Source organism: Varroa destructor, unplaced genomic scaffold, assembly GCF_002443255.2.
Source record: "Varroa destructor unplaced genomic scaffold, Vdes_3.0 BEIS01000003.1, whole genome shotgun sequence".
Taxonomy (NCBI): Eukaryota; Metazoa; Arthropoda; class Arachnida; order Mesostigmata; family Varroidae; genus Varroa; species Varroa destructor.
This window is the reverse complement of record NW_019211456.1, coordinates 31,429,152-31,456,744: the sequence shown is the minus strand read 5'-3', so window position 1 is coordinate 31,456,744 and position 27,593 is coordinate 31,429,152. Positions and strand designations below refer to the sequence as shown.

The following is a 27,593-nucleotide window of genomic DNA, read 5'->3' as shown; positions in this document are numbered from 1 at the left end:
AAAGTCTGGCAGTCATACGGATTTTACTTGGGAGGGTAAGCAAGTTGAAACCAAATTGGATATTCCTTTGCTCGATCCACGAAGTAGTTGAAGCATGACGATGAGCTCTAGCATTGTCATCAAGATAGTCGAAGGTCTCGTTGAGTTAACACAAAATAGAGGACTGCATTCTTCACTTCTTTTTTGGCGAGTATTTCATAGTAGCAGCGGCGGCTTATGACGTCCATTGAAAGTACTGCCATCACATTACGTCCGGCTGGCGGTACAGATTGCAACATACCTCCTTTATGGCGACCGTATGCTTCGGACGAGTTTTTTTGTTGGGTTAGTCCCGCAAACTGCGTGTCGAGTATCCTACATGCATTTCCAACAGGCCTGAAGTCAATTTCTTTTATCCGGTTTCTGCATTTTCAGTATTTGGTTTATAATTCTGTAACATATTACATATGAAATGCAAACCTTGGCCAACAAAATCTTCAAACTTGAAACTCCGCTTTTGCAAAAAGCTTTTTCAATTGCGGCAATGGGTTCTTGTTTTTTGGGTGCTAATATTTAGTCACCCACCCACTGGTCTTCCACATCCCAATTTCTTTTCTTCATATGTTGGTACTATTGACGTACTGTACTTTGGCCTAAAGCCTTTTTGCCTAATGTCTCCACCAACCCTCAGCAAATTTCCACAGCGCTGTATCCATTGACGAACAAAAGTTTAAACATAGAGTATTGATTTCCAAGAACGTTTTGTCGTCAGAACGAGTTTCTCCTAAAGTACATTCAATCGATTTTTACTGAGAAATGTACGCTAATCTCTCAATACTTGTTATGCCTATTTAGACAAGTATCTCATCGCTCACATAAAAGTTAACTGTATCGTAATTCGTGAATACGCTACAAAACGCTCGCTGGTTTCTGAGTGCAATAGAAACTGCATTTACGTACCTAACAATTGAAAAAGCGAGCCTGTTATCGCAAATGTACTATTGATTCTACTAATTTTGTGATTAACGTCGATTTTCTAATCCAGGATTGAAAAACCTGATTCGCCCACTGCTTGTCCCCAATCGCTATCGTTCTGAGAGAACTATGGTTTTCGCCAAACCTTCTAGTGTCCTGGCTCAGGTAATTCTCGCTCTTCAGGTTATGTTGTGTAGAAGTTTAGTCCTTATATACCTCTTCCAGTCTTACACTTAGTATTAATGAAAACATTTAATGTAGCTTTACTTAGATGTATTTAGGAGTTGCTATGTTTGTTACCGCCCAACATGGCTGGTGGTAGGGGCTTCGTAAGATATAATATTGTGCCATTAACAGTAAAGATAGATAATGATTGCTAGCAGTAGGTTATAAAATGATTTTGGACAGAGTCACATTGAGCATAAATTTGTATATGCTTTGAGCAGACAAGCAACAAATAAGGAAACAGACATAAGTGATTTATTCAGCAGGCGTAATTTCATAAAATTCTTTTATCCGTACCAACATTCCTATTACATCATTTGTCTCCTTCACGTTTTTATCAAGGTGAAACTTTTCAACTGCCAAATGTATAAAGTATTTGATTATTATAGTATTTGTCTTAGTTTGATAATTTACTAATGATTGGGTACGGTTTTATCAAAAAAGACAAGCAGAGAGAGGTGAATAATATACAGCGAGATGTGAATCAGTAGATGGACAAGGAGAAATCGTCTGATCGTTCTTGGATGGGGTGTGCAAAAACATGACGATAAGTGCGAGATATCGGATACTATATATTTTTAAAAATGTTTTTTTTTTTTCTAAATTTACGAAACGTTAACGTCTCACTGCTAGTCGCACCAATCGCACCAATAGAAACAGTATAACAAAAACATGACCGCTGATTACTCAAACTATAAATAACATAAAAGGCAAACATATTCAATAACGAAATAGCCGTGGTATGTCCGGTAGATATAACTAAATGATATTTGAAAAACATTTTTATTAGGATCACGCATAACTTACATAAGAATTACTCTGTTTTGGCTAGGAGCAGCATAAAAAGTATATCTTTCCAAACTGAGCATTAGATTGATAATATTGACTGTTGCACAAGAGTATAGCTCTGTACTGACCTAAAAGTATCGATATAAACTTAAATAAATACTCAAAGAAAAGGATGTACAATTCAAGTTTACTATAATCGTCTAACGCACCACTGCGCGTGAGATGAGCCGTCCAAATACTAAATGTATATTTGTACGAAGTTGTATAAAGAATTACATTTGCTAAGGTTATAGAATCAAAGGAAAAGCCAGAATCATGCAAATACAACACTGCCTAAGTGATTCAAAAGCAAATTAGGTCACCGTATCTGCCTTGACATAATGGCAAACAAGCTGTCCTGTCGGTGTTTTTCTATGCATCAGTTATCTAGGACTGCTGATAATGTCGCCCTGCGTGACAAGAGCCTTTACAATTCAGGAGGTGTACACCTGTCGGTGCACTCAATATATGCGTAGAAAAACCTAAATAATATTCCTATAGTTATTGAGTAAAGGCTGGTTGGAATATGTTGCCTTAGCCTCTCGCTACGAGACAATACTGCGCAGAAATGTTCTCGATTAGATTTTTATAATTTGATAAACAGTAATACTAAAGTGCATATGTATTTGTGCCAAGCACTTCTATCGTTCGCTTAGAAGTTGTGCCAACATTACCAACTGGGCGATCCTTTCGATTTCGACAAATGCGAAAGCTTTATTTGAATCAGGCGCGTTCGACAGCAATGATACACTAAATTGCATGTTAATCGTCAGGCATAGCCAGCCAAATTGTACACCGATAGACGACACGTTAGCAGGATTCTGCATAGTATAGACCAGTCACTGTTCACACATGTTCAGCTAACCCTCATTCCACCCACTGCATAATGCGTACAAATATAATAATAGTAATAATATCATAGATCAATCAAAAAGAAACATATCATTGCGTTTGACTCACCCGCCGATAGCCTTATATGTATATTCTCGGACAGTTAAGGTGCTGAAAGATAATTCTACAAACAACGTAGTCAGGTTCCTATAAATAGAAGTAAATGATAGATCTAAAACTGTTTTAATGTAAATTTAATTAAGCAGCGATATTTAAAGTGTCTGCAAAAATTTACTTAAGATTCAGCTATACAACTACGAGATTGCCCTTCAATAAGAATTTTTTGCATTATCAAGATGTTTGTCAATCAAACAAACAAATTAACGTTAATATTTAATTAATAATATAATGAAACCGCCTTCATCAAAAGTTACCTAAAATTAGGCAATCTTATTCATTAGAAAATGCCTGATAAAGCAAATGTGAGTAATGCTGTTCGTTAAATCGGCTATTCGACCTTGTGTATCTTGTGACAGAAGCAGAAAACGAATCTTTCTCTTCTAAGGATTCAAACCTCGCAGTACCTCCGCAATGAGCAGTGAACGTATTTCGAATATATATATAGAGAAGACAGGGTAATCAGTCCCCGTAATAGCTTAGCATGGAAAAAGGAACTCGAGATATCAATGATCTTATATAATAGATGCACGATACTAGTTACGGATTTTTAAATGCGGACAATTAAAAGAAGCAAACCGTTATATTCAATCGAATCGAATACGTGGAGTAGGAAACAATCTTCTGGGGTGTTTGTCTTTGCGACATTTGACGGTACGCCCGTAGTGGTAATAGTTACAATGCTATGACATAAAAAAAAAATGCCAAAAATGTACATGTATTTTGTCTTCTCCGACTAAGGTTAAACGATACATCTATATCAGCTAAGGAGGTCAGGCCAAATCTAGCTCTTCTTTTAGGCGTTCTGCCATGCAAGTGTGCGATGATACCAGACGCGAAAATGGTTTCTAGTTCTGTTAGAAACGGGGAGTTTCGCGCAAACTTGGACGGCAATGATGGTCAGTCGCCCAGTTATTTTAACCAAGTCAATGCAAGTTGAAGATCTTTATTGCCGGCTTTGCGGTTGTCAAAACGTCTCACGCCAGTTATATCGGTATATCTGCAGGAACTTCGGTTCCATCGGGCGCTAAGGGTGTGTTTCTGTAAGTCTTTTTTAAAAGTCTAGTCTTAAACTACTCACAACGTACAATTGTTCAAAGGACATACATTGTATGTTCGTTCTTGTTATGGTAGCTAAAATTTGAATCTCTCATCCTGGTTCAGAGATTTAGAAAATTGGACAAACTGCTATATATCGAGGGGTTTAGAGACGGTATAATGGATGATTTCAGTTCTTCGAAACTTTTGTTGAAAAACCGTTATGCGACCACATTGCCATCGCAGCAAAATATGAACATACGCCTAACTGTTTGTATAATGGTAAAATATTTACTTATTCAAATTCTTAATGGTAAAAATGCAATAAACTTACGGTTAAACCTTAAGGCCCTGGGTTTAATTCCCAGACTGGCCTTATTTATTTTTTGGCGGCCTAGACGACCGAGCCTCTCGTTAACAAACATAATCGTGGCTTCAAGTTTCGCCAGCGACACACAGGTGCTGCTCAATTAGAGTGAAGCAAGAAAGCTATCTATTTTATTAAAATTCTTTGAAGCAAAGTCCTGTAGTTATGATTAGTATTCGTGACTTACTTGTGTTACTCTAAAAACGCTAATATTATCGTAACAATGGGAGTTTTACACACGATCTTCAGCGCCGATGGATGACAGCAGTCAGAGTAATAGTAACAAGCTTGAGCAAACATGACATTGTCTTGAAATCGTACGGTTTGATCGATACTGACGGCACCGTCCGCGTTGTAAACTACGTCCCTGACGGTCTTAATTATGATCAGGTCAAATGAGCCTAACACGGGAACGCTTCCCACTGTTGCAGTTCAACCTTTTGGGTCTGGTTACAGGCTGCCCAGCGCTAGGTTCCCGCCCGTTGTTGTACAAGTTCCGACTATACAGAAGACCATTACTTCGGCGCCCGCCGAGGACCCTGTTCCCATAACCGCTCAACGCATTAACGTTGCCTTTCTGACTAAGCTGGCTCCTGCTTCGTAGCTCTTAGACTAGCTGATATTGGGCTCGGATATGGTGTCGACAGATGGCCCCGCAGTGAATGGTAAATGCACAAAGAATATATTCCTCATCTGTGTCCTTCAATATTGATAATTCAGCCTTGCTGCTCACTCCGACTCCGAACAGTAACATATCTTAAGTAGGTATTTTTTGTGTCAATAAGGACTTGCTCTTCCAGAGTATAATGGCGTACCTTATTATGGGAAATGAACTAACATTACTTGTAGTAGTATTAGTACTAGCAATACAATGAGCAATGAAGGCCGATGAAATCTCTATGAGAGCAACAAGCAATAAACGTTCTGATTACCTCTCCTTAATGTTCGCTTCCTTCCCCATTGTTATGCGTCATCAGATTTTCTAGTGTATTAGAGTGGTGACTCCTGTTCTTCTATCTCAGTTTTCCATTGAGCATAAGCAGGTGTTTTGTAGCTCACGCTCTCTATGCATTTGTGTACCTTGTGCCTGAGCAGGACGGTTCCGCTGCTAGCCTTTTTACTATTTTATAAACACTTAACTCCTTCACCGTTCTTCGTGCACTAACCGATCTTTGCAGCTAGTACGATTATTGTAGAAATAAGATTTCGAAATATTTGCTTTGCAATTTACGTATAACTTCTGATCTTGTTTTTTTTATGAAGAAATAATAAAACCCTGTATCGAGTTAGTGCCAGAAATTAAACACACAAGTGTGTATTGCTAGCTGGCATTTTTGCATAGTTTGTAGGAGTTACAAAAAAAACTTAAAAAATAGTACTGTCTTGGATTATTCCCGAGTTTCGAAGACGTGCGGAAGCATCGTGTCAGTGTTTATAGAACGCCATAACGTAACCGTATCAGATCACTTAACAGGTTGCACAAAGTGTCGAATGTTCTGAATAAGTATGTGGGAATATAGCTAGCTACACATTATAATACAGGTGACTTCTTATGAAAATGTCGACGCAGTGTCGTTTAACAACCAACGTGTAACAATACGGTTCTTTACGAACTTAATTTTATGCTTAAAAGGGTAATTTTATATAGGAGCATTTTGACAAAAGTATTCGGCTGTGTTAAATATGGTCTTAGCCACATAAAGCACACAATATTCTTTGAACAATTTTCACTGTCTAGACGTCCGTTGTTGTAAACTCCAATAAAAATGGTCTAATACATAATGCCGTTAGCGACCCCAGAATTACTTATTGAACATCCTATTTTTTTTTAGGTCCATAGTGAATATATATGAAAGCCATCACAACTTCTTCTGAATTTGAAGTCGCAGCTTTTGCAAGCAGGCCTATCAGCCTGGTAAGACTCACATTTTTCCTTTAAAGGACTTGCCATTAGAGAATACATTTCTAATGCATCATGTTCAGTTATTTTCAAACAGTCGCATCCCGCTATATGACTCACGTATATTATTAGATAATACCGCTTTGGGGTGTTAAAAAATCGTGCTAGGTTACTGATGGATCCCCACACATTCGTCTGTAAATATCAGGCAAATTTTGAGTAGAGACTAATAATAATAATAGGCACTCGGAGTGAATGCCACAATCAATTATATAATATTGAATATTAAATGTGCTTTTATACGAAACAAAATCTTATAATAATATTAAACCTTATATTTAAATCGCTTAAAACATGTTAACTATACCAAGTATTATGCATCAAGAATCCTAGAAAAAAAACACTTCAGCAAATTCATGTTTTCAGAAAAACAGCGAAACTTAAGACATACTTTATTTCAAATATATGCCACAGGATTCGCGTGAATTAGTAAAATGTAAACTTCTGTCAGAAAGACTATATTCAGAATTTGTCTATTGCATTCAGTTCCCAAAACCTATATATTCTGGGTGTGTACTTTAAACCTATTTTTTCTTACTTTAACGTGCAGTACCGTCTTAGTTAAACATTGCTTTAAACAGCTGGCTCTCATCAACCTTCGTACCACCATCTGCCTTGTCGAAGCAATTCTCCAAATAGAAATCAATAACACTTAACTCGATAAAAAATATTAAAACTGCTTTATATTATTCTAGAGAACTTGATTTTCGCACAAGACGATAAGTTGATCTATTGATCTGCCAGTCACTGCTGGCACTATTTTTGTTTATATATATATATATATATATATATATATATATATATATATATATATATAGTTATTTTGATCTGAAACCAAGTTTTTACCAGTTAGAAATCATTGTTCTACATCAGTGACTTGAACTTGTCTTAGGATTACAACAATGAATAGATTTATGCAAGAGGTCAATCTAAACCTTGCGTGCTTGAGTAAGGATCGCCTGGAGTGACTGTCCGTCAGATGGACATAAATGGAGAACGAGAAAAGCACAGAATACAAATAAACCATTGCTTAGATAGTTCTTTATTGTCTCCATTTATGGCCGGTGCAAATTGCTCGTGTGACCTAACTGGAGCTACGTATAAATAAATAGAGTATATCGGTTGTTTGTTGCTTGTACGAAACTAGTAATGTCTACCACTTCAACACCACGTACTTATCCTATTTTCCAGTTTTTCACAGAAGAACCCGGTTTCAGAGATATTCGAGCGAGGTTAGATGCCAGTCACCGTTAACTAGTCCATCTGTCAGCCGTTTTCAGCCCAACAGTACCCACTACAATCGCCGTAACTGAGAAAGGGAATTACTTTCTGGATGATTCCCTCACCTTACATATGTTATTTAGAAGTAAATATATATTTAATCAATTACTGAAAGCGTATTTTGTTTGCGAGAACAAAAACCAGATAGCTATTGCCACCGATTTTGTCAGTTTGTATTGAAGCTTTGCAAAAAAAAATTAGTCACAGACAAGTAAATCTTTTAATGTAGAAATCTGTATTAGTGTGATCTTCTGAACATCGTCTGACGACAAATTAGGTCTATCATGAGTCTACATAGAATTTGTCGTTTTGCAATTAACCGTATTATTTAATAAATTTTATTCATTCGCCGACACAGAATGGCATTTCTATAATGTTCCCTAGTGCTTTGTGTATAATACTCCTGTTAGATTCAAAGTCAACCTTATTTAAAGCATATAATTTTAATATATCCATTTGATCTAGACTTCTGCCTTTGTTTTGATGAACACTTATGAAATAGATTACAGTCGTACATGACATCGTCGATATCTCATCGAAGTGAAGGCATTATAGTGAGCTGCGTAATGGCGGTAATCTGTTATGCGTACACAGTTAGCCGAAGCTCGACAGCTATTGAGACACCGAGATATAAACAGGATCTCTCTGTGTTTCGAGTTCTACGTCCGGTGTTGCCGCTAGACATCAGACAGGCGGTTTCGAGCGTCAAACGAATTGTGTTTATGCTCGCGCTCGAACCTGAAATACACAACGTCTGGCTTAGATTCGCACGCAAGGCTATCACGGAGATATAGGCAGAAAGAATCTCTATACGAGCCCGATTGATTCGGAGACTTCAGAAGCTTCTCCTCGTTGAACTTTGTCATACAATTGCCCCAGAAACAATCATTCAAGTTTCTAGAAGATGCGAATTAAGCGAGGCTAAACTAATCGTATTGTCCCCACGATGAGCTAGAGACACTATGCATTATCGGAAGCATTCAACTGCTGTTGTAGTCCTATTCTAACTTCCTACGGTCAGCTCCTTTGACATCCTGAAACAGAGCTTTAGCGCGGCAATTTAATCTTCGATCAATGATTCCAAGGATTAGCACCATTCATCTGCTCTTTACAAATACCAAAACGTTGAACGCGGTTTTACAGCGGTATTAATATGATTTTTGATATCTCTTCTGGTGACTCAACTCATTATTTAGTTGAAATACCATGTTCATGGTTGTGAGCAGAGTTGGCAAATTTCTTGGCGAAACAGGTGCGTAAATATGTGCGCGTTTGCTGAGCCGTTACCAAACGCTCCATACGATTCTTAGCTAATTTTTGGTTACAGGAGGAAGCAAAGGACGAGCTGGTAGAAAATGTCCTAAAGTTTCTTGCGATAAGGTATCTCAAATGACGTGAGATCGTCAAATAATCCAGTGACGCAAACTTAGCTGGGCTCGTCTTCTATTTTGCGTAGTTGCATTTTGACGGCATCTAAGCAAGCACGCTTCCTGCCCTTTCTTCATTTACGTATACGCCACCTACTTATAATAATCAAAGCGCAAAATTATTTACATAAATTTGTTAGAATAAAATTAGTGTAAAATAGTGCACAACTTTTATTCACCAAAAATACCTCTAAAGCCAAACTACCCACCCTAAAATAAACATTGCAAATTTAAATAAAACAAGTCGAAACAAAAACTTTTATCGCAAGATCCCATTTTTCACGTGGAAGCCGTTTGGAGTCAACACCGATATCTTCTCATCGTATTGATTCCAGATTGATTTCCAGAGGAGCTCGAAATGACTATTGTAATAGAGCTATTTAAGTCTTAAGTTTTTTATGTCGGACAATACGACGATGGAAAATTTCAAACGTTCAGAGCACGACGATCGAGCTTCGTGAACGAGTTAAGCTCGGCACATGTTATCTATCCGCAAACAAATTATGCCGTTTTTTTTTTAATAGCAACGATAATATTAAAAAAAATTCTACCCTAACAGAATGAGTCCAGAAATGTGTATGTTGAATACTACAGCTTGAAGTTATTTATTTGACCAAAGTAAACGGTTGTCAGGAACACAAGTGCCGTTCGAGTTGTCTGCATCAGAGGTTCAGAGCTGGGAGATGCAGCTGTGGGTGCACTTCAAGTAACAACGGTTCACAGAGATGTTCCACCAATAACAATGATACATTTATTTTGCTCATGCGCGCTGATTTACACGTCGTCTGCGATATCCCGATAGCAGGAGAGATCTTGGCGCTGCACTCTAACAAACTCAAACGACTTCGACAAAGAAACGATAGCTCGCTATGATTATTACCTTTTTCATCCTCTCGACATGATAAGTTGTGTGCAAATCTTCAGTATACTTAAAGTTGTTCCGATCATTCGTAGAGCCACAGAGAACAACGGTATTTAATTGCAAAATTATTCTACGCCGAACTTTGTGCTCTTGTTTAGACGCATCCGGTTCTTGTCGAGTCAATCTTTGTCTCTCGGTGAATTCTGCGCTGATTGAATATTTTTTTTTTTTTTTTTTTGTTATGTATTTATAGAAGAACGCTCAAAAACGAAGGAGATCGTCCTACTGTTGATTTTATCTCGACGCATAAAATCGTAGCTTTCCAGGGTCGTATTAATAATTCGCAGCACGTTATATAGAAATGCTGTGTCTGTTGACCTTAACTTGTGATGCTGCTGCTGATCTCAGTTCATATCGAATTGATTCTATCTTGAACAATATGATACACTTAGTTTTCATTGGGACAACCCTATTTCAAACCATTGTTTTCCCTCTGTATGCAATCTTATATATAATATTAGGGAACGCACATAAGCTGTTAGCTCTCGATAGTCCTTACAGGTTACTGTTCAGTAGATGTTAAATTGAAACGAATAAAACGAACCGACCGAACCCAATAGCGGTACAAATATAGGACTCGTACCTTTTTTCTGTTAGAAAATCTTTTAGAGAACAACGAGGTATAAGTGTGGCGTATACGAACAACGGTGAATCACTTTGGTAAAAATGACAAACATTTTCCACCGACAGCACAGAACACCTTCCTAAGTAAACAATCAGAAAAGAAGAGCAATAAACAAATTCAGATATTACCTAAGCAAATTATAAACAACCCTCTTAAATGCTTGATGCCACTCCGCAAAACAAAGCAAGATTCACCGATTAAAATAACCTTATATTACTAGCTTAATGGTACGTTATACACACACATATATATATATATGTACATATATACAAGAGGGGGGTATCTAAGTCCTGTTTAAGACTGTATCTAAGCAAAAATATACGTCTGAGAGTGATTTTTCAGCATGTGCTATCAATGTCATTCCCGGCGGCATTGTTCATTCAATACAACCGTCATTAGCTGCAATTACATTTTCAATTAATAATTTGTCGTTTTTTAACTGTTTTTTCTCTGCGAAAAAAAATGTTTTAATAGCGGCCATCCAACTGTATTAAAAATGGCGTTTTGAGCGATGCCGATAAATTTTGAGTCCTTTATCTCCTAGTGTGATTCCTGGAAATCATTTTTTTCACATTTTTTAGACGTCGCATAAAAACATCCAATAATGCATACTATTAGCTTTGGCCATTGAAAAGTTTATACTCTCGTTGAGAATCGTCCCACGTAATGACATTGGAGAATAATTGATTCCTGATTAAATATTGAAAATGGCATGCTGCCTCTTATCATGATGAGTTTTCCGTCTCCCGGTACTAGGAACAGCTATTGAAGGCAGGCCCACTGGGACAAATAGCCTGCCAAAGTTTATCCGAGCTTGAATGCCCCATGCTATATATATATATATATATATATATATATATATATATATATATGTGTCGGTTTTGAATGATAGTTTTAGACTTTTGAAGGACCATCTGAGACTGCCCTAAATCTAATCGAAGCTTCTGCGTTAGGTACCGACTATCCATTCATGCTTTCTATTAGCGAGTTCGTATTCACCAACAACTGGGCTTTTACCAATATGAAACTCGAACAGGCAATTTTTTGCATTTAAAAGACTTTTTCTTTATCTATACGTTACACATTTATATTTTTTTCTAAGTAAAAACATCATCATCAGCTCAATTTAGTGTGCGCTTCTATGAGTATCTGTTAAAAATCTCTAGTTGCACACACGTTTGTCACAGTGAACCGCATGGATTACATTATTCACGACGGCACAAAAATAAAGACATATAACTGACATCAATAAAATAAACGAACAAAATGGCCAGTGGCCATTGGCCAGCATCAGGTTGCGATTTTTCTTATCTCCCTTCGCGTGAATACTGAACTCAAATAGCTTAAATCTGACAACATTTAACTTTACCACCAACTAACGCGATGTCTACAACAATGATCGGCCAACTAGTTTTTTTTAGAAAGGAGCCTGGCAGACAGGCTTGTTCCTGTAAACAGATGGGCCTATCTGCCGACTGTGTTAGGGAAATTGGAATTTTGGTCCTAGCTATAATACTATTTATGTCTATTGAACTAAATTTCACTTAAATTTGTCCTTAATCCTTATCACTGTTTCGACAAGCTAGAATAAATAATGCCCTTCTTTGTTATATGCTAACACGCCAACTCGTATATAGTGGATTTGCAGTGAAAGGTATAATCCAAACGTGAGATTTTTGAGCTGTTCTACTAAACTAATACCCGTACCCATTGGTAGATTAGTACGCAGAATAATTTCGATTGGATGTCTTGTTTGTCTAAAATAGACTACAAACCACACAGGAGCTTCCCATTGACCTTTTAGAGAACGATACATGGACCAAAAGTCGCCAAATAGGGTAGCTGCGAAACGTATCAGCATGCGTAAACAAATAAAGGGTAGGAGAGTTTCTCATGGTGGACCAATCAACAGACTTCGCTCTATTTTCTGCGAAATACATTAAATTCTACAGATTTGCAATGGCTAAAAACTCTGAAATTGTACAGGTGCTAATGCAACTACCTAAACGTGTTTTCCTTATGAAAATATTAGTATACTTTAAATTTGATCAAATGCATATTGGCGCAAATTTCTAATTATTATGAAATCAAATTGTCTAAGAGTAAAACGCAATAATTGCTTTTAACCCATATTATAAATAGCCGTAAGTCGTGAAAAAATATTCTTAATTAGTAGATGTAATATTATAATAAAAATATCTACTGAAACGTATAACTATAGAAACTCCAGCTGCAACAACAGTTGGCGTATGTACAAAAGCTGAGAATGGACAAACGTAAGCTTCCTGACAGTATCGTGGTAGAGAGGCCAGCTTCACGGCACCAAATGGTTGGCGTCGAAGAGACAGGGTTACGATATCAGGCTTTTTAATTTGACGTCATTGCATGTAAACGTTTCCTTGTACAGTAACCGTCGGTAGTAGTAGCTGCTGTCCAGACCCCCAACAAAACACAGGTGTCACTGTGTTTTTTTGGGAAGCGCTGTGGGGGATCGTATCCTTCCACTAACAATTCCAACGTCAATAGGAATGTATATTAGTTTACACGTACATAAAAGAGGAAATTCGAGTACGATGCAGTTGATGTACCAATCAATGCTGTACTATTTTTATAAAGGAATCAATGATCATAAAGTAACTATTCGATTGTCTCTGAATCGTCAGAGATATACAAAACACATCGGCTTACTCAAGTTGCTTAAAAAAAAGATCAATTACAAGCTTCATGTGTAGTTTTTTTCAGAAAAACGTGAAATAACTCGTAAAAATTGTGTCAACAGGCAAGAAGTTCCTGCGAATCGTAGAATTACTAACGTTCAGTCAGTAGCTTATAACCAGCAATAGAAGATGTAGTATGCCTAAAAGAAGTGACCGTAAAACGTGACTGAAGGCCTACTTCATTTAATTGTTTAATTAAGCCAATTTAATCTTGCTGTAGGGTCATCGTCGCTCGTTTATCCTGTTATCTGGCAACGCAAATTTGGCAACAGCTATTCCGAAGCTATTGTACTGCTTCCGGGAGCTCACACATTGCCTTTTACAATATATATGATGTAAAATGTAGATCTTCAAGTTTCTTTTGCTTCACTCGGTTTATAACGCAAGATATATAAACACATAATATATATTTATTTCTAGTAAAGAAAAAACTGGTAACTATGCGGTGAAGTATTGCAGTATTAACAGGCACGGCAAATATCCATGAATTTATCTAATCTTTTGCGTATGGAAACAGTGTGGTTATACAGTACCTTTTGAATTTGCAGTTTTTTTTTTATAATGGCATCATTTAGATCGTAATAATTTTAATCAAGCTTTACATTCAACGTTTATCCTATATATATAATATAGAAGTAAAGCCCCAATTGTGTGCTGTCAATTTTATTTTTCACTCTAATTTTGCCTCAGTTCTCGCTACAATTTTCATTAGATAATATTTATTATAAATAGCCAGGGTTTTGCTTGAACATTTGTCTTATTAATATCTCAGCTACGAAACGTGCTCGGTCAAAATGCACTACCGTAATGTAAGAAATGACAACAAGGCGTTGTATGGTATATACAACTTTAAGTAATATGTTAATCCTCGCCAGAAAAAGTAAAGAGCATAGAATAAACAAGTTCTTCGCTCAAATCTTGTTGCGTACGCTAACTTCGATGATAAATATAGCAGTATTTAGACGTTTTTTTTTGCGCGTAAAAATTCGACTGTTCCGAACAAGATACAATTGATTTTTGCTACAAATGTTTCCTTTTAATTGAGGAAGGCTCGTTAGCAGTTAAGCTACCCGCCACCGGACTAAGGACTGTCGGCGACAAAAACTTAGTTGGACCCTAACGGCAGCATAACTTACGCTCTGCTGCATGAAAACTTTTCAGGATATTTATAGCCTACCCTTCCTATTAGACCGCCTATTTCTGTTACCATATAAAAGGATACAAGCCATTAGAACGACTTATGGATGGTTTGAACATTTGATCATCCTGCCCAGCTGAGGTCGTGGTTTAGTGGCAGACGTCAAAGACATGCTCCTTATTGAGTGCCCTATGAGCAGCGATTCTCTTAAACGTTTCTGACAAGATAACTACACCGTCACAATGTGTCTGTTTGATAAATGCTCCACTAGCTTACGTATGCAACCACTCTATGTTAGACCCATTATGTAATACGAACGACTGTTCTGTTGAAAAGAACAAATGTTTTGTCATTCAGATGTTAAATTACTAGTTTTCACAAGAACCCACAAAAAGTATCAATTTTATCTTTCCTGCTATAACACGATGGTGAGCGATCACATCGAAAATCAGGTCTTGCAGAAATTCGTCCGTAACCAGAACTTACTTTAAAGTTCCATCATTTTTGAGCCTCGTAAACGAGGTTAAAGAGTAGGCGTAAGTCGAGCCATTCACTGCTTCCTGACCAGCTATGTTCGATATAGTCATAACGTTCAATGATCGTTACTAAATGACTTTATCTGACGAACAATTCAGAGCATCTGAAACGAGTTGTAAAGATAAATGTGTCCGACAATTAAACTGTTCTCAATAGCGACAAAGCTGCAAGGCACGCTATGGTCATAGGATTGCCATGACCGTGCCATACTCGTCTGTCTTCGTTTTCTACGTATTACTTGTCGTCGTCGTCGTTTCTTGTCTAACTATGCATAGCCGTTCAGCCACCGTTTCAGACACTATTACAGCCCATTTTGTACGGTTATGGAACAAACTTCTGCTACCGTTTTTTTAGCTATTAAGCGTGTCCACTCTCAACCCATTCGTTCGCCGAATTCCGACTACTGACCGTAGGAAAGATTCAGATTATGGTGATGTTGATAGTGATGGCGACGAGAGCGAAAATAAGAGGTAGTGGAAATAGGAAAAGGAGTTAGATAAGCCTCAGCAACAACAACAGCGCTAGCTCCGCTCAGGTACGAGGTAACTGTTCACATACTGGTGAATTGATTAGCTACATTATACTATAATGCTCTTAAATCTGCATACTTTTTGGACTGTCTGGCGAGCAGCTAGCTTCACTGGCAGATACAGATTGGTCAGCTGGTTGCCGTTGCCGTCAGCCGTAATCAACACCGGCGTCAACCTCAACGTCAACTGCAATACCATCAGCCCGTTGCAATCTCCTGGATGAGACGCCAGAAGGCGAGCCACAGTTGTACGGTGCTTAGAGAGCTCTGACTAAGCGGCTGCCAGGGCGCCGACAGCATCGAGTACGTTAGGGAACGGACAGCGCGACGTTTACAACGAAAGACGAGGGAACGAATGGCGAGCGCGCCTCACGCTACGCCACACTACGCAAAAGTTCAACATCGTCGAATCACCCGTTGTGGCTGGCTATGGACAAGCAGACAAAGCATTAGCTAACGGAAATTCACCAACAAGGGTCGCTCGACCCGGCGACCGACAATCAACAGTCAACAACAGACAAAGCCGCAGCGCAAAGAAAGATATAATAATCCCCGAATATTGAACCACTCGAGAACGTAGCTAGAGTATAAATTATAAAGAAATATGCGAGAAAACAAATAAAAGTGCAAAATGGCAAAAATTACAGTACGGTATAGTACTCTATACGTTGTACAAAAGGATATAGCTCACCCATTTATGCAAACCTATTTATGCTAACATCTCCATATTAGGTTTTTGTATTTAATGTTATTCATCAGACGTTTTATTATACAGTAATACATCAAGAAGAATATATACGACGGAAAGAAAAACGTTATTTTGGTAACGTTTAGCGAATGTTCTCTCCTTCTTTAGCTAACCAGTGTGGCAAAACGATAGCCGCATTTGTTTGTTCCTAGCTATTGAACCCAGTGGAGTAGGAGGCAATATATAACATCCTGCGCGCTCAATATCGTCGATGTCAGAACAGCGATGCCGAGGAATAGTCCTTTCCTAGAAAGGAGTTGGTCCGTGTACCCATATGCCGGCTAATAGTATAGTTACAGCAGTTAATCTTACGGCTAGTGTTGCGCGTTTCTATTCCAACAGGCAAAAACATAATTCAGAGTTATAAACTGTAAATAGACATATGTATATATTAGCATCGGGACATTTCACCCGAATATTCGAGTGTACTGGTTTACTTGAACACTTCTTCATCAGTATAAAACAAGCTAAGGTTTTCAACCCAGTGACATCTGGATGTAGCAAAGAACTACCGACCAACAGCGTTCGACAAAAATCAAAGCTCACGGCCTATCACGTGCACACTTGTTCTTCTACTATCTTCCTACCTCTAGTGAGAAACGGGATAAAGTTAATGGCACAATTCAAAATGATACTATTTCATAGCAAGCGATGCGGCACTCTGCAATTTTTTCCATATTTGAGATGTACTTGGAACCGGAGGCTGTTCACTCAAACTTCTAGCAGGTCAATTGATTAGGCTATGAAAAATCAGAAACTTGACTGGTTTATAAATGTGAATTCTACTTTGGCACTATAGCGACGAGGATGGCTCGTCGTGTAAACCAGATATTCAATGCAGGTTCTAGAACCACCCTGTTCGAAAAAATCTAGGGAAAGGAATTTCTAACTCGAAAATGAATGGCCAAACGCTGTGAACTATGGCGAGAGCTGACCCACCTCAATGTGCACGGATGTTAGCGCGCTTGTCGACCTTGGTTAGCTAAATAAAATCAACAAATGAGCAACGCATGATGCAAGCGAGTATCAAAGACAGACGTAGAAATGTTTTCCTTATTTTGCTTTCGTATTAAGACATTAACCCATTCTTGGATCACATTGAGACTTGTGATGGATCCCCTTCGATAATTGTGGACGGGCAGATTACTCTATCAACGCAATTGAATCGGAGAGACATCACCCCAAACATAGGTTCGGCTGTAAAATCTCGAAGCATCTAGTTGGCAGTCTAATGTAGTTCGAGGATCACCGTGGAAAAAATGCACGAGTTATATATACACGAGGGTGTATATCATGCGATACTCCCCAGACATTGCCCTGACAGACAAGCATTTTTTTAATCTCGAAATTTCGAAAAGGAGAAGGATTAAGGTGAATTTGTTCAGTCGTTTCAACTTTAAGTTTTGAGAATTATTGAAATATCAGCATAACGTCCTTCGAAGTTTTATGCAGCAAAGCAACAAGTTCCCATCAGAATGGCACAAGGTCGTGGATAATAAGGGTGCGTAGTTTCATTGAAAAGAAAAGAAGGAAGAAGAAAGCACTAAAAGTTACGAGTTCACTACGCTACGTTTTATACCAAAAAGACCTAATATTTGTGAAAATCAATTTACTTTTCCATATTATCATGAGCGATATTAACGGGAGAACCCAATTGCATATCAAGCGCTATTCTAATAACATCGCCGTAATACAACCAGAATAAAAAATAATTTCCAAAGAGGAGCGCTTTTCTTTGCATTCAATAAATGCTTTATATCGGTCTTCCTTTCTTCCATTTCATTCAATACGAACAGGTTTATAAATGACGATAACACGTTTAAATTATAATTGATACAAAGGTGCAGACGAATTCGAAAGCGCCGCACGCCTTGTATACACCATCTATTCTATTACATAACGTCCTATTGCGCCTAATTATCATATGACAAGAGAAATAATGACACACAGATGACATTCATTATGGACATTCATTCGTTGGCTTTTTTTCATTTTTATTTAGGCGATTTTTTAAACAGTTTTTCAAAAATTTACCATTTCTTCCTACACATTGTTCATCTTTATACAATTTACCATTAACAATATGGTATTTTATTTTATGGTGGTTTTCTGTTTTTATGATAACGGGATTAATTGCGCGTTACGTTCCGGTTTTGATTACTTCATTTTCGTTTTCCGTTACTTTCTTGCTGCAAAGCAAAATGTTTGTAGTGTTTTTCAAAAAATGTTTTTATCTGTCGCCACTGTACTCAATAATTTTTCCCTGTTCAATTCCTGTTCAATTCCTGTGTATCGAAAGTGGATCTTTGTTTTATATTTATTAGATAATAGAACTGTTATAATATTTCTATTATAATTGGTATTCAATTTCCATTATATTTTATCACTTTGCATTTTTATCTCCGTGCAGCGCCCTTTACTTACATTATTTCAGTATCATATCATTATTAGTAGTTTATCATGATCATTTCATTACCATCGTAATTATTGTTATCAACGTTCTCCATCAATCAAATATGCCTTTGTTATAAGATATTAGTCGTCTGTGTATATGAGCACAGATTTCTATATGTAATTATGTGACAGGTTGTTGTTGAGGTTTAAGTCGCTTAGGTCGGCCGAGTTGCCTGAACCACGTCGGGTAATAATGATGATACCCGTGGCGTTGGCTCAATTACGCTTAGTATTATTACGCGACAGCGTCTTTTTCCTTAACGCGTTCCGCCTAAGTGCGTTCTCATCAGCGATAACGCCAGCAGCAATAGAACGCATCACAAAGTATTATACGCAACGAATGGAAACATTATATATGGAGATGCACTTTGTATATGTTTATATAAGTGTGTGGGTTATTAGTATAAGGAGAATATACGAAGGATAGTTATATGTATGTGAGATGCTAGTGTCCTTAATGCTGTTTCGATACAATTTCAATGTTGTGGTCGACTGTCGCTTTCTCGCTTTTCTTCTGCAGCTTCTATCCGTTATCGGTTGTTGAATCACTAACAAGCTTACCGCTGCTTTGCCTTAATGGTATCTGCTTTATTTACTAGCTCACTAGGACACTCGAAGTATGTGCAGCAAGTAGTGGTATAGTTAATCAGGCTGATTTAGGATGCACGCTTTCGTTCGGCAGTTGTCACCTGCACAAGGTTACACCGCACAACAGAAGGACAACTCGTTTTGTCCCGTCCTGCAAAATGACGGCCTTCCGTAACGACACGTTAGAAGATATGCTACAGTTCTACTGGTAGAAATGTCTATTGGTAGATTACTGGAAAGAACGTAGTTGTTGTTTTTTATTGTTGCTGCTTTCATTAATGTCTCTGTAGAAGTCACTATCGTATCACTGTTTGCCCTGTACTTTCAGATTTCTGTCAGGCCTTGGCTGTTTTTTGCGTTTTGACTTGCATACGCAACGAACTGCTTCTCGCTGTTAATGATACGATACGAAGGTTTCTTGTATTTTCGTACTGTCGTTGTTTACACTGGATGGATGTATCTGCTACTAATGATAGCGATGTGGAGATACAGTTTCGAGATACGGTTTAGCATTATTAGCATAGTTCATTCATTTAATTTTTCCCTCTTTTTTTTCTTATACTTATCATCATTATTCCATCTCAACTATATTTGCTGCTTTTTTTATATTAGCTGTTTCCTTGTTGCTGCTAAGATTTACACAGATCTTCACAATGAATAAATGGATTGCTCAGTAGCACTTAGATGGTGTATGCCATGAAGTACAGCTGAGGATCCTGCATCTCTGCTGGGACAAGCGTGTTACCGGGGGCGAGCGACTCGAAGCCGAGGTACATAAGTGTACGGATGATGGTCGTACGATCGCTTCGTTCCTTTTTTAGCGACACGACGACAGTCTTCGCGTGAAGCTGTTCTTCGGCAAACTCCAAGAGCTCGGTGATAGCTTGCTTCGTGCCTTCGGGCAGACCCTCATCGGGCACAGTGAGCACGAGATTTTGTCCAGCTAGGACCGCCTCCCACAGGGGCATAGAGTCACGAACCTGGAATGTGATCCACACAGGCCCGCTACCACTTCCTAAACCAACAACACTAGCTACTACTCCTCCGTCGTTTTCCTTCTCACCAGTGCCCACCATCGAGTTAAAGGCAGACCTAAGCGCCCCTGCATTATCGGGCAGGTGACATCCCAGTGGACCGCCGATGATGGCCCCGGTCGGGTGCGACTTCGCGCTCCCCACACACTGTTCACCCGACGGGTTGGCATTGGCCGACCATTTGCTCAGCGTATGGGGGACATCAGGAGCACCACAGAGGCCCCGCGCCCAACGAGACGCAATAATGTCCTGCCAACGTCCCCAGAATAGAGCGATCCGACGCTGCAGACTCGAACGAACTAGCTCCCATAGCCGATGGCGCACGCGAACCTTGATTCACACTAAAAGGGCTTCTAACGCAAGTCTCTTTTTTACTACTTAAAAGCACCATTTTCACAAACACTCAGTTTCACGAAGAAGAAGACGAAAAGCGCACGCTCCTTTCTGGACCTTTGTTTGTCACAACGCGCCTTCTCGAAGTAATTAACCGATACGTAATCACTTCACAGTAGCTACTCACAGCACGGTTTTCTCGTCGTTTCGAAGTTTTGCCTTCCGCGTTCGTCGTAGCAGTCGTACAGTGATATGCTCTTCTCGGTTCACTCCAAGGGCGTCTAGTCTGCAATGTCCAACGTCGGCTCACAGCTCGCCCTAAATAACCCTCGGTAAGGCTTACGATGGTGACGTCACAACCCTTACCCATTTAGACCTAGGCGAACGGAGTTTCAGCGAAAGTCCGCAAATGCGCGCGACTTGCCCGCGTAATTTAGCAAAATGTTTCGTTCCTTTAGGCACACAGGCTTTCCTTGATAAATTGCATGTTCAACGATTTGATAAATTTTGCTAAAATCTCGTTCTCTGATGTTGCTATTGCCTTTATGCTGTGCCACGCAGTTTCAATGCAGCGGCGACCATAGCCGCTACCGCTGCATAGAGAGAATCGTCTGGTCCTCCCCTTTCGCTTCCCTTTCACATACTGCTCACCACCAACTAGTGCTTCTCGTTCTGCCGTTCGGCCCCAGCAGCGCCGTTAGCACCTACCTTGCGCATCGAGGTGTTGCCAACTGTAGCAAATAGTGGCCCGCGGACCGCAGGTTGCTGGTAAAGCCAACCAAACCAGAAACGGCGATCCGTCGGGCGGACGGCGGGCTTCTCACGTCGCTTCGAAGAACTCTCGAAGAGCAATGCGAGCGCAAAGGGAAAGGGAAAAATTACGGATCTTTATTGAGAGACCTCAGTGATGAGAAACCAGACGACCCCTGGCCCCTCTTGGCATGGCCTTGCGGAAATTCATCTGCTACAACTGCTACAGCTCCTACTTCTACAACCAACGATGTTGAAATAGCTGTCGTGATTGTAACTGCTGTTGTCTTTCTGCTCTGTATAGTGCTAATTCTAAAAAGAATGAATAGTTGTCTTCTTGTCGCTATTACATCTGCCCTATAAGTGGTTATTGTTGTTACTGCTGCTGCTGTTACTGTACATTATTGCTATCATCAGTACTTACCAATATGTGCTTACCATTATCGACACTAAGATTAGTCACTGTCTGCAGGATTAATTTTGTTACTACTCAAATCTCTCTCGACCACAACTTCATTTTTAGAGCTTTTAGATATAACCGTTTATTATATTCATAGTACTTTTAAAAAAATATGCTACAGTTAGCAGCCATCGTGTTCTAAGGTCTATGCCCTGCAATGAGTTGAATACCCATAGTACAGAAAACTTTGAACAGAAATGGCCTGTGATTGTATACTGCTAATATGGATTTCCTTCTAATTAACCCGTGCTCAATCGACTGCTCCCTGGCGATTCTATTTTCTTATCCACGTTGTCACACAGCGATCTGCCTAGTGCACACTTTGAGTCCATTTTCGGAAAGATTCAATAGAGTCTTTCCGAAAATGGACTCAACTCGAGCTTTCTCTCCGATCGATCTTATATTGTTTTAGTGGACTTTTGTCCTGGGGCACAAAGTTCTTTTTTCTTTAATCATCATTTAATCGATTTCGTCATGTCCGGTGTCGTTGTAGATCTCTAAAGGAGGGTCGTCCGGCGGTAACACACCTATCAGCAGTTGTACATCGTCTCAGTATAAGGCACTTATTCAGCATAACTGGATTTATTATTAATATATCAAGTAACACTGTTCAGTATAATTTACTCTGTCGACCTCTACTTATCGTCATTTCAATTTTTATTGGTTACATGAACAATTTTCAGTCAATAAAATATCGAGGGTCGATCGTCTAACAATACACAGTTGTTTATTGAGTAAATATACGGACGGTTAACGGTTAACGAAGCCGATTTGTCAATGAATGTGATATAAACTGATCAAGGGCCGTCGGCTTACTGAGCATGATGTACGTATCCATGGACGATAACACAGCCAAATTTTAGTCACAAAAGCACATTTTTATCACAGTCACACGACAATCCGGCTATGTGATACGGTTGACACGGTAGCGCCCTTAGCTATATTAAGTATCAGGTGAAATAGGGTACATTTTTTAAAGAGAAACCTGTAAAATTGTTAGCGTCTTTTCAAGTTGCCGTCATACTCTAATCGATTTATTATTACCGTACATATCTGTACGCTCGAAATGTGATTCGATAGATATGAATTTGTTACTGGATTAAAAAATGTTTTAAGTTATCGCCAGCTCCTCATATCTTCTGTTGTTTATTAAATATCAAGGAAACTACTGATAAACGTACGCTTTTCTTATCGCACAGTTCGAAGTTGCACGATTTAGCTCCTTGACCTATTACCAGCAATGTAAACAAACCACCAATCGGTTAGCTTTATGCCGTCCATATTACTTGCACTATAAACAACCAGCTTTTTCTCTTCTCTTTTTTAGTATAACTTTGCGGTAGGAACACATTCAAGTATGAGTACCTTATTGCGAAGTTGGCAAACGAACCTCGTGTGCAACGAATAGTTACGCGCTCGTAGTACCAGCTTCGCAGGCAATGAAAGCAGAAAAAGTTGAGCTCAAGCGGAATAGCCCGTTTCGGCTGTACTCGGTCGGGCAGAACCGACCTTGACAAAGCAATTAGTTGTAGCAATATAGTCGGCGGAGCTGCTACAAGTCAACCAGACTGACCAGCAGATACACCAGGCCTCACCAACGTTTTTTGTACACACAGTCGTACTAGACTAGATGCGAGTATCCGCATTTTCTTTTTCACCCTTATATCGGTACACCTACAACTAGTAGCATGTGCTGTACATACATTCGTGTCGATCTTCGTCGTCCGGTCACACCCTGATGACGTTCAACGTATATTCGTATACATGTGGATGAAGTTGGTCGGAAGGGAGCAGCCTAGTTGAGAAGTAAGGCTAGGAAGTTGACGTTCGCATATCCATTCGGTCTCGGTGTATTGCTAATATATAGTATCCACGCTGTAGCGGCTGCAGTGATCGCGATCGTAATGCCACTTGATGCTGGCCGTGGTGCTTCTGTTAGTCGTTGGGAAGCTTGTTACACGGCCAGAAATACCGGGAAGAGGATCCGTAGCACCGAGTAGAGTGCATGTTTTCGACAGCCACTGCGAAGCGTAGCGTCTGCTCAGAGTCACGGTTGCAGCACCGGTCGACCAGCAGTTTCCTTTTTTTCCTTATTTTATTGCGCAGCTTCGAGGTTACGAGACAAAACCACATATATAATTATAAGAAGGTGAGAGGGTAGAAGGAAAAGCGAGATGTGACGGCGCGCACGATGTTACTGGTGGCCAAAAGAAAGATGGCCAACACTCAAAACGACAGCTACACTCCCTTTATCGTTATTTTATAGTTGTTTTTTTTGCAGGGTGTCGATCAGCGCCAGCAATTCGTTGTCGGTCATCCGCGTTTCGTGGCTGCGGTCAACCTGCGTGAACGAGCGATGCTGGCAAACCATTGGTCGCGAGACGCCGTGATGTGATGCCAGCCCTGCACCAAAACACGAAATCACGTCCTTCTAAAACCATATTAATCGGCTGATCTGTATCTGTTAAACACCAGTCAGAGAAGAAGTTTCTTAAAGATTTACAAAGGCCAGAAAGTGTAGGAACCAGTGACTCAAGGATCTTTATGGGTACGAGTACATGTTAATTAAAAAGAAGCCCATACATGTGTAGCAAACAGAGTAGAAAAGCAAAAGTCGACTTCATTGTAATAAAAGTAAACGGACCAAATTGAAAAACAGTAGACGAATATTGATTGGAATGTTTATACGAAAAAGTAAATACCAGTAATTTCCAGTGCCGAAGCTTTGTCCAGAGATAGCATTCGATTCGGTCGCCTCTGGCGGAAAGGAAACGGGAATTTATTCAAATGAGGATTTTTCGCTCACGAAGACAACGACCAGAGACCACTTATGTTTCGACGAGCCGAATGCAAGCAAACAGGTATTCATTGCCCTTGTTTGTCTCCTCAGAGGCTGAGGAGGTTAAATGACTACTGCGATGGTCCACGCAAATGATGACAAAATTTAGGCTCTGACCAAATATGGCATACTTCCCACTCAAGTACGCAATTGGCACCTGCAGTAGTGCTTGTCGCGTGGTTCCATCACAAAGGGTGATAGGTGACCTTTTACGATCCGGGAACATCATTTCTTCTAGCACAGATTTCTGGCCAACATACGCCCATTGCCACGTTGAGACTTAGCTTACACGTGTTTGTATTTTATATATTGCTAGTATTATCATGTATGTTTATTTTTATAAAACTTGAAACAATCCATTTCATTATTGTCTACAAATACCGAATAAGTGAAATACCTGTTGTTGTTGTTGTTGTTATTGTCAGTTTTTGAGTAAATTATAGATAAATAATTACATTTCATTTATCGGCGATAAACGCCATCTCTATGACTGATATTCAATCTATTGGGCATATGCAATTATGATGGATTTAAGACCTAGATTCTCTGTCCAGTTGTCTGCTGCATGAACCAAAAATATTATCGCTGGATCGTCAAATGAGTCGAAAATATGAAGCTGTTGAGGTCCGTAAAGTTGCTGTGCTAATTCATAAGATATTATGATTAGGAGATGGATTGTCACAAAACCGAACGCTCAATACCTACTCTCTTGGAAGCATAACCCGTTGCATAACATAGGTGTGACATTGCCATTTTTACCGTTACACCAAGTGAAAACCCGGAAAGCCATACTTTCGAGGTAAAGGCCCGAAGGGGTCTTTTAGGTTTAAATTTAGGGTTTTTTAGGTTTCAAGCGGAAGAAGACTCACAGTAATGTATGAAAGATTTCATTCAAATTATTCATCCAAATAGCATTAGTTCTTATATATAATAAGGCACGATATTCATTTATTTCAAGTCTTGACTTCTGACAGGTGTTAGAGATAAGAGTTGAATGAAAGCATTTTACAATCAGTACATCAGAACATCTCTAGAGTGTTTGCAAAGCTCTCTTATGTGTTAATTGTACCGAAATCGATCGACACCTCCTTGTAACGGAAACTCTGTGGAGTGCTTGCAATGAACCAACCGCTAGGCACGAAAACCTTGTCGAGAAACATTTTAGATAAAGATTAACTACGAATTTCGGTAATAGCAAACGCTCTGAACCGTAAAACAATTCTTATAAGTTTTGTTTAAGTAGACCATATTTCTAAGCTTAGCTGAAAAAACAAACAAAAAATAATGGCATTAATCTTATTGTATGGACACAGGACAAAAATTATGAGAAAAAAAAACTGTAACAACTGATTAGCTGATTGTAATATGATAATAAAAGTGATTGTTTCAATTTTTGCTCGGGTGGTTCCCTCTTATCAGTGACGATTGCTTCTCATACCCTGCACTTCTTCGATCTGTCAATTCAACAAGATCCAGTTTATTAAATCTTCGAGAACAATTTTTACATATCTGTTGATATGCATAAATATTATGCATATGTGATAAAATTATGTACCATATAAAAATGGATTACCGTGTGAACACGCACACATTACTGTGAGTTAAATAGTTTTCATCAAAACTGCTCTTCACAATCCGGCATGAATCAAGCAGCGTAGCTACCTCTATGTGAGTAAATTCAAGCGCATGGTTCCAGGACACAATCACTAACCCGTAGGGAAAGATCATCATCATCTCGCTGATCTCGCTGAACATCATTGTTTACAAATAAGGCACTTTGAGAGGAAACGTTACCATATGCCAGCATCTACAGCAACGCTATTTAGGACCTTTGTTTTTTGATTAATTTTATTTCTCACTACAACAAAACATTTCGTCAATCTACATATTAAACTGTTTTTCAGTAGCTTCCGTGCCGCTTAATCGTACGGTCCCTAACAAATAAACAATTCATCCAACCTCATTTAAGGATTTCTAGCAGACGACGCCTCTCCGAGTGTCCTCTGCTTGGACGTTTTCCACTATCATCTGTCTGCTGCCCGCCTCCCCATTCTCCGACGGCACATTGCTCGATCTATCCCGGCTTTCACTGACAGCTCCCTCTTGTGTTCTCTCTACAGCTGTGTTCGATTTTTCGGCTTTGGGTATTGCCGGCTAGTCGTTTCTGGTTGCTGGAAAAATGATATTTTATTCGAGTGGCGCTTCGAGATGTTGATTTTAGAAAGGAACAGTAGTAGAAGTAGCAACGGTAGTTTTTTTAGCAGCCAGAGGAGAACTGCTGTTTCGAAATCGACGTCAACAGCAATCCTGTCAGCGCTAACAGAGAACGCTATCAGTTCTTATGACGTGCCGTGTGATCGCCGCCATTGAGTTCGTTTGTATCAAACTGCCAGTGGTGGTAGGTGTCGCTCTTATACCCGTTCACCCTTTTAGAGGTTTGCACGGCTAGCCTCCTAACGTGTGAGGTCGGAACTTTTGGCTTAGAACGGAATAGCTACTAAATTACAATCTTCGGTTCGGACGAGCAATGCAACGTAGGCCATTGTTCGGACAACAGGTTACAAAATTTTTTGTGATCGCCCTACATCACGCAACTTATCCGCGTATCTGTCTGTGTGCCTGTACGTACAATGGCGTAGAATCGTACGCTTAACACGGCTCCAGCTGGCGTAAAGCTGCTCAGCTACTAACCTGTGTATCGAAGAGAATGGTAGTTCGCGGTCGTTGTCGTCGTACTAGTGGTCATCGTTCTTGCTATCACGATATTGTCAGCCACGGAGCCAATAACACTGTTAGGAATTACTGCTCAGTCAGTCAAACGAGTGCTGGTG

General features: G+C 39.3%; 1 protein-coding gene and 3 long non-coding RNA genes across 5 annotated transcripts in view; 2 read left to right on the top strand and 2 right to left on the bottom strand.

The window, feature by feature from the left end:
* LOC147756815 (uncharacterized) overlaps positions 1-16,205 on the top strand; it is a 20,064-nt gene extending 3,859 nt beyond the window's left edge. The window contains exon 2 of the long non-coding RNA XR_015324962.1: positions 15,659-16,205. This is a non-coding gene — a long non-coding RNA (uncharacterized LOC147756815). The remainder of the gene's footprint in view (positions 1-15,658) is intronic.
* Positions 6,734-27,593, bottom strand: LOC147756813 (uncharacterized). 2 transcript variants are annotated; one of them, XR_015324959.1, is made up of 2 exons: positions 27,454-27,592; positions 6,734-8,399 (listed from the first exon to the last, which is right to left on the bottom strand). It is a non-coding gene; the product is annotated as an uncharacterized LOC147756813 (long non-coding RNA). The 2 variants fall into 2 exon arrangements; XR_015324957.1 differs by lacking the exon at positions 6,734-8,399 and adding an exon at positions 21,963-24,326 and having other exon boundaries at positions 27,454-27,593.
* On the bottom strand, positions 18,261-21,068 carry Oda (Ornithine decarboxylase antizyme). Its single transcript, XM_022795586.2, has one exon. It carries the CDS (start codon positions 20,420-20,422, stop codon positions 20,027-20,029), a length of 396 nt encoding a protein of 131 aa, XP_022651321.1. The 5' UTR covers positions 20,423-21,068; the 3' UTR covers positions 18,261-20,026.
* On the top strand, positions 21,135-23,058 carry LOC147756814 (uncharacterized). The gene is made up of 2 exons (XR_015324960.1): positions 21,135-21,736; positions 22,417-23,058. It is a non-coding gene; the product is annotated as an uncharacterized LOC147756814 (long non-coding RNA).

Excerpts from the sequence above, each read along its gene's own strand:
- Oda (XM_022795586.2), bottom strand. The coding sequence starts at position 20,422 with ATGGTGGGCACTGGTGAGAAGGAAAACGACGGAGGAGTAGTAGCTAGT.